This window comes from Zingiber officinale, chromosome 2B (genome assembly GCF_018446385.1).
Source record: "Zingiber officinale cultivar Zhangliang chromosome 2B, Zo_v1.1, whole genome shotgun sequence".
NCBI classification, from domain to species: Eukaryota; Viridiplantae; Streptophyta; class Magnoliopsida; order Zingiberales; family Zingiberaceae; genus Zingiber; species Zingiber officinale.
Window position 1 is genome coordinate 91,263,534 of NC_055989.1, and position 7,776 is coordinate 91,271,309.

General features: G+C 37.9%; 1 protein-coding gene across 2 annotated transcripts; it reads left to right on the top strand.

The window, feature by feature from the left end:
- The first annotated feature begins 924 nt into the window (after window positions 1-924).
- On the top strand, window positions 925-6,143 carry LOC122046335 (probable potassium transporter 13). Of its 2 annotated transcripts, none has more exons than XM_042606974.1 (9): window positions 925-1,258; window positions 1,967-2,198; window positions 2,271-2,519; window positions 3,027-3,077; window positions 3,424-3,684; window positions 3,759-3,811; window positions 4,270-4,384; window positions 4,678-4,932; window positions 5,042-6,143. In XM_042606974.1, exons 1-9 carry the CDS (start codon window positions 1,142-1,144, stop codon window positions 6,010-6,012), a joined length of 2,304 nt encoding a protein of 767 aa, XP_042462908.1. In that variant the 5' UTR covers window positions 925-1,141; the 3' UTR covers window positions 6,013-6,143. The 2 variants fall into 2 exon arrangements, with proteins under 2 accessions (XP_042462908.1, XP_042462909.1); XM_042606975.1 differs by having other exon boundaries at window positions 1,978-2,198.
- Window positions 6,144-7,776: the final 1,633 nt, after the last annotated feature.

Genomic DNA, 7,776 nt, shown 5'->3' on the forward strand with positions numbered 1-7,776 from the left:
ATATTGTAAAAATTGATTTATATTAATATTTAAATTTTTTTAAAATCACCCTCTCTAATTAAAACCCTGGCTACGCCACTCAACATAATTGAATATAGCTCATGGCTTTCAAAAAATAATTTCAAGCAAAACATAACTTGATTTGATTCGATAATAATAAAAGTTTAAATCGAATTGCTTCATTAATACTGTTAAATTTATTATTAAATTCAAAAGTAATTAGGTAGAACGTCCTTTTAGGTAGAGCTATGAGAATTTAGGTCTAAAATGAATAATACCATATTATTATAGAGATATATGAATATATTACATCCCAAGACTTACAATATTAATAATTAAGGATATATTTTAGCCAAAAGTAAAAAACAATGCATTTAGTTTTTTTAAATAATTAAGGATTTATCTAAAATAGATAAATCCGGTTAGCCTGATTGATTAGTCTGGAGGTGACATGTCTGGCCCCACGGAATTTTTCTACCGACTACCAGAGTAAATCGAGAAGCCAATATCCTTTGATTACGCGGCTCATTTGGAGGATAAATTTATACAAATATACTAATTTATCTAAATTATATGATAAAAGATGATTCATTCGTCCTCAACTTCCAACTCGTCCCTAGGCGGAGGAGGTAAATTATATTTACAATGTGAATATTTCTGGACAGGTTAATTATATTTTATAAAAGTTACTAAACCGTAATGAATGAGAACACTATAAATATGATGAAGCGGGATCACTTTTTGATAAAAACTGAAAGTGAACACCTCTTTGAGAAAATAGGACGTTTTTTTTCTTCATTTTTTTCCATGTATTTTTAATTTTTTAAAATCAAAATGTATGTTAAATTTATTAAAATATTGGAAATTTAATTCCGTTCAAATTAGTGCATTGATTAAGATGGCAAGGTCTAATAAAGAGAGAGCCAAAGCCAAACTCACAGACGTGTAGAGTTGAATGAAACCAAAAACCACGCGAGACGGAGCCCGAGACGTTTTGGCGCTCTCCGCTCCGCATCCAGTTCGAGCAAAGCAAGCGCAACTTCTGGCCGCCTCTTCCTCCTCCGTAACTGTTCCCACTCTGCGTCGGCTCTCGTTATCATCCCGGATTTCTCACGTCTTTTGAAAAAGTAGAAGATTTTGGATGCCCTTGTTGAAGATTTCAGCGGTGGCGGTCGGAGATTCTGGCGCAGGCGGACGGAGAGGAGGGGGAAGTATGGATTTGGAGAGACAATCTAGGGTCTCGGAGAGCCGGTCTTCAGTGAGTTAATTGCTGTTTTTTTTTTGTTTTTGTTTTCTTCCTCATGGCGTTTCTCGTGGTTTTTTTTCTGCTTTCCGGCGTTTTTTGGAACGCCCAAAGATTTGAACTTTTCGGAGATTCGAGGATTTGTAGGGCCTGGATATATATTTTTTCGATGTTTTTTTAATGGAAACAGGAACCGAAGTCGTCTTCTTAATGCCTTTTTGGTTAGGGATTTTGATTGCAGATGTTGAGTTTAGAAGTTAGCAAATTCAATTAAGATTTATTTGCTCTATAGGGCAAGTTAGAATTTTGATCCCCTCGCAAGAATATTTTTGTTGTTGTTGGAAAAGTTGATTTTCCATCTGGCTCTATTTTCTTGTACTAATTGTACATTTTACTGTCCTCTCATCAGAATAGAACAGAGTTTGCGGACTTTCTGGCCTCTTGTTTTCAAACATGAACCTAAATATTTATTAACATCAAACTTTTGTTCATTTATGTTTGAGAATGTTGAATCACGAGGTTTTGGCAGTATTTCTTTTATTCTCATTCACAATTGCACAATAAATTTTGTCCGACCCACCCCTTCGTGAATAAATCACGTACATTTTTCTGGCCATTACACTGTTGTTTCAATGCATTTACTCTGTTCTGATGATTTTTGCTACGCTCTTGACGAACAATCTTTGGGTCTCGATTTCTGTCACTAACTCTTACTGCTTGTAGAAATCATACAGAACCACGCTTTTATTGGCCTACCAGAGTTTTGGTGTCGTGTATGGAGATTTAAGCATCTCTCCTATTTATGTCTTCAAGAGCACCTTCTCAGGCAGGCTACGCCTCCATGAAGAGGATGCTGAGATTCTAGGCGCTCTTTCTCTAGTTTTCTGGAGTCTCACTCTCATAGCTCTCTGCAAGTACATCATCTTGGTGCTAGGAGCAGATGATAATGGTGAAGGTAGTTACTATATTTCAAAATCCGGTCCAGTATACTTGGGACTTCCATCTTCATTTTCTCTCTTGTATACAGGCGGGACCTTTGCTCTGTATTCATTAATGTCGCGGCATTCAAAGATTGGACTGTCGAGGACATCCCATGCTGCACATGAACACCTGACTGCTTACGAGCTTGAAACTGACTGTGAGGAAACTCGAACTAGTTTACGGATAAAGAAATTTCTCGAGAAGAATCAGACTTCTCGACTTTTGCTACTACTATTTACGCTATTAGGGACAAGTATGGTCATTGGCGATGGTTGTTTGACCCCGACAATCTCAGGTATAGTCGGATTCCTGTGAAATGCTGCTTTATGGTCTAAACAATTGAGTAAAATTCTGAAGCTGATTAAAGTAGAAATTTCGCAAGATGAGTTAGTCTTAAATTGGTCATTGTCAGCATTAGCAAAACGCCTGAAGTGGTTATATTGGGGGTGAAATGTGCAAAGCTAAAAGATAATACATAAGTAACTAAACATTGTGGTTCTGGAGAAAAAAAATAAAAATCTAAAACATCACCATGGGTTCCTTCAAAATGACATCGACAATTGGAGTTGTCAATTCTAGTATTTTCTTCATGAAACTAACTTGAGAGCTACCTATGTGAATTTGCGTGCTTGACGTTTTCAATAGTAAAAAAGGTAAGATGCAGATTAAGAACATACTAGGGGCTCAGTTTAGTATTAGAGTATCTGAGGTTTTTTTTAAGAAAGAAAAATTCCACTGCATTTGCATGAAGGTAAATCCTATAATTTGAACTGACACTTTTTTCCTTTTCATGTTTCTCTAGTTGTTTCAGCTGTTTCTGGACTCAGAATTAAGCTTCCAGGTCTTCATGAAGGTAAGAGCATAGCCTTTTTCTCTGCCTCTCCTCTCTGTCTCTCACACACTTGTGCTCATGTGCAACACACAAGACCAGTACAACACTAACACTGCCACCAATAACGATCACAACAATTCATCAAAGCACGGTTCATCACAGTATTGAATCCATTTTGAAATGATAATATTTTGCCTTTAGGTGTTTTACGTTGACTAAAGGTAGGGTACATATAGCATTTTTCTTAAAAATGACAAGCTACTCTCTGTTTAAGTAAATTTTATCTTTTGCTATTGCATGGGCACCAGCCAAGAGTTGCGTCATCGACTCAACAGCTGATATAACAGGCTTATTCTTATTCATGCAGGTTACACTGTTGTTATTTCGTGCGTCATCTTAATTGGGCTGTTTGCTCTACAACATTATGGAACGCATCGAATTGGTTTTTTGTTTTCTCCAATCTTGATCGCTTGGCTTATTTGCATAAGTACTATTGGAATCTACAACACCATTAAGTGGAACCCTGGTGTTATTCGTGCTATCTCACCGCATTATATTTATCTCTTCTTTAAGAAGTCTGGGAAGGATGGATGGAGTTCTCTTGGAGGCCTTGTCCTTTGTGTTACAGGTTTGTCACTTCGATATATAATTTACAAACAGCTGTATTTATTTTTTTAGCTAATTATAAATGTGCTTTATTAGGTGCTGAGGCAATGTTTGCTGACCTTGGGCATTTCTCAAAGCTTTCTATTCGGGTAAGATAACACTTGGAATGTTAACTCGTTAAGTCATTAGAACAATGCTGACTTATAGATATTAGAAGTTTCTTAACTGATATTATAGATGTTGTTCTATGCACTGTTCTGGATCTGAAACTTACTATCCTGCAATTATCCTTAATTTTCTTTAATGTTAATTATCCTTATTTTTCACTCAGGAACTCACTTTCTTTTAGTATTTTCATTCATGATGTGCCTAATTCTAGTTGTTTCTTGCATGTGTATCATATTTCAGTTAGAAATAGATTGTAGGTAATTCAACCTTGTGGTGAAAGAAACTTGGGTCATTTTTTTTGTAGTCCGTAGTTCACTTTGCTTTAGTTTCAATAATTAGAAATGATCTTCAAAATTGTTCTTTCATTCAGATAATTGTTATTTCAAACTAAGACAAACGAAAATAGTTTTATCTAGATTCTCATTTACTATTTTTTCAGATAGCATTTACGGCAGTAGTATATCCTTGCTTGGTTCTTGCATACATGGGCGAAGCCGCCTACCTGTCCAAGCACAGAGATGATCTCCAACAAAGCTTCTTTAAAGCTCTCCCAGGTGGTTAAACTGACAACTCTTTTGCAATATAAAAAAAAGTCCTGATTTCTCAGCTTACTAGAGGAAGGTCTGGTAATGATCACACTTGCTTTCCTGTCTCCAAAATCTATTCCATTAAAGAGGAGAAATGACCTTAAAATAGTCAAGCATAGGCCCTTTAGAAATCTTTGGTCTGTAAGTTGCTAAAATCAAACTGTTCTGATGAATATTTAGTTGTCACTTCAGATTCTTTGTTTCTTTAGTTGCTAGCATCATCAATAATTTCACCTAGTCTTTTTGAATTCTTAATTCAGATAGAGTATTCTGGCCAGTGTTCGTCATTGCGACATTGGCCACAGTTGTTGGAAGTCAGGCAATTATTTCAGCAACCTTTTCCATTATCAGTCAATGTAGAGCTTTGGGATGTTTCCCTCGTGTCAAAATTATACACACCTCGAACCATATCAATGGGCAAATATACATACCAGAGGTGAACTGGCTTCTTATGCTCTTGTGTCTCATTGTTGCCATTGGTTTCAGAGATACTACAATGATTGGAAATGCTTATGGTATGTTCTTTATTCTTCATTCTGAGTCTCCGACAGCTGAAAACAACAAACCTTATTGGTTTGAACTTTGATAAATGATCCATAATTTCTTCTTTCTTCCATCTTTTAGGATTGGCTGTAATTACAGTAATGCTGGTGACAACATGCTTGATGTTTCTTATCATCACTGTCGTCTGGAAGCGATCAATATTCCTAGCACTCCTCTTCACCTTGACCTTTGGTTCTCTAGAACTCCTCTATTTATCTGCATGTGTTGCCAAAGTTGGTCATGGAGGTTGGCTTCCCCTTGTTATATCGCTGACAATCTTGACGGCCATGTTTACATGGCACTATGGCACTGTTAAGAAGAGGGAATTCGAGCTTCAAAACAAGGTCAGCCTCGACAGGATACTCAGCAGCAGCCCCAGCCTTGGCCTTGTCCGAGTCCCAGGAGTTGGCCTCGTCTACTCTAACATCATAAATGGAGTCCCACCGCTATTTGCCCACTTTGTCACAAATTTTCCAGCTTTTCATCGAGTTCTCGTATTCGTGTGTTTGCAGACACTAACAGTGCCAAAAGTTCCTCTTCATGAACGATTCTTAATCACAAGAATTGGACAACCTGAGCATGGGATCTTTAGATGCCTAGTAAGGTATGGCTATAAGGATGGAGGTTCAGACAATTTCGAATTCGAGAATCAGTTGCTGCTTAAGCTTGCAGAGTTCCTTGACCAGGAAGGTCGAAATTCTTCAGCCAACGGTGACAAGCCATCGATTGCTAAACCCTCAGAGTCAGTCTCGGATGCTCTTGCTGGGCTTGCAATTGTTGCAGATGGTGGAAAGAAGGTGCGGTTTAAATTGGTTGAAGAAACACAAGAACTGAGGCAAGAGGTGTGGGAATTGCTGGAAGAGAGGGAAGCTGGCGTTTCATACATGATGGGCCACACCTGTGTTGTAGCTCATGAATCCTCGCCATGGATCAAAAAGTTTACAATCGATGTAATATACGGGTTTCTTCGACGAAATTCCCGCAGTCCTGCAGTTTCTCTTGGGATCCCCCACTCTTCCCTTATTCAGGTTGGCATGATTTATCATGTATGAAGCCAAGGAAATAAGAACTAGACATCGATCAAAAATTTAGTTCAAAGTTCAGAATGAGACATCAGCTGACAATTTAGAGCAAATGATACATTCCGTGCATGAAGATTGGTAAATATAATTACTCTTCAGAAGAATAGAGGTTGGAAGTCATTAGTCAGGAGATAAAGAGTAATAAAGGTACATTACAAACTTCAATCGTAAAGTCTGTAAATTTTTGAGTTTATCTAATATTTGATCTAACATCATTTTACACAAAGAATGAAGATTTGACTTTACAGTGTATTTCTGTATTCACTTGTTTTTGCAACAGCGTTCATCTTCTCTCTCGCTCTCTTTCTCTCTTAGAAAGAGTGTTTCCAAATTTTTTATGCACATTTGAGTTCAAATCATTCCATAGAGACGGTGAGAAAACAGTTTGGCTGCAGATTTTGATGTGCCATGGTGTTAAGAGAAGTCTCTTCTGATCTGCACCGGTTTCTTTGTCGACTGGTGTTACTAGGTCGTCGAGAGAGGAAAGCTTTTTGGCAGCTAATGAAGAGCCAAGTAAACTACAATGGTCGAGTATTAAGCATAGTTAGGCAATAAACCAATGTGTGGAACCTGACACTGAAAATATCTATTTAGCAAGCACGATATCACAAACTATCTTTACAGATTTCAGATGTTCCTTAGCAAATATAAAGACAAACTAACTACTGATGGCAATGGCTAAGTCTCGTGGCACTCACATTACAAAACACTTGCACAAACATATACTTCCCCGGAAAGGAAGAATCATCATCCCTCCTCAATGCCAGTGTTTGCATACAATCGAGAGGTCAAAGGCTGGCCAAACCAAAGTGGTAATTCTTACATTGTACCAACAACCCTAGTGTTAATGTGAGTCATCTTGTCATCATAGAGCTTGGCCAAACCAAAGTCTGAGATTTTCGGGTGGAGATCAGCATCAAGTAGGATATTACTAGCCTTCACATCTCTATGCACGATACGCACTCTTGACTCCTGGTGAAGGTAGGCTAGACCTCTTGCTATACCAAGCAATATATCAAAGTTTTTGGCCAATCAAGATGCAAACTGCTTTTCCCTGCAATCCATGAATGGTTAAAGAGATTAAAACCTGTTCCATGTGAGAGTTGCGGGTTGTATTAAAATCTTATGCTTTATCATTGAGCTGCAAATTCCATGAGCATTTTCTAATCTTGATTCCCAGAAGTTTAAGAATTGTAAGACTTGTAAATGTTCAATAGCGTTCTAATTCTTAACTAGTTGCTTCATGTAAATTTTGTTAACTGGAGCAATGCACAGTATATTATATGAATGCCTTTTGCTTAATGAACCGAAAATTGCTTGGTCTAGACTCTTGTTCTCTGAGTACTGTTGTTTCCGGTAAATTCCGGAGTATGCAAACTGATCGTCGAGGCTAGTATTCGACACTATCTCCGTAAACGATATTGCTCCGCTACGGTGCTTAACGGATTGTTGCAATTCGTTCCCAAGATACAACGACGACAATCATCTCGGAATCGTAGCACTCCGACTTCCGAGACCAGCGAACCTTCTCGTAGGCTTCTTGGACTCTTGAATGCACAAGATGAGTGAGTGAATACTTGAGGAAGAGAAGATTAAGTTGAGTGATTTGATTCCAATCTGGAGGGTTCTATTTATACAGAAGGAAGAGGCTTTAGGGAGGGGTGTGACCTTTGGGTGGATTAATCTGGGCCGTCCGGACTGAAGAGTTATAACCCTTCACATAGCCCCTTTAAT

What these genes read in the sequence shown, in the direction of transcription:
- LOC122046335 (XM_042606974.1), top strand. Translation starts at nt 1,142, where the DNA reads ATGCCCTTGTTGAAGATTTCAGCGGTGGCGGTCGGAGATTCTGGCGCA. An exon ending in TCTCAAAGCTTTCTATTCGG is followed by an intron (nt 3,812 to 4,269) that starts GTAAGATAACAC and finishes CTATTTTTTCAG; the next exon opens with ATAGCATTTACGGCAGTAGT. An exon ending in AATGATTGGAAATGCTTATG is followed by an intron (nt 4,933 to 5,041) that starts GTATGTTCTTTA and finishes TCCATCTTTTAG; the next exon opens with GATTGGCTGTAATTACAGTA.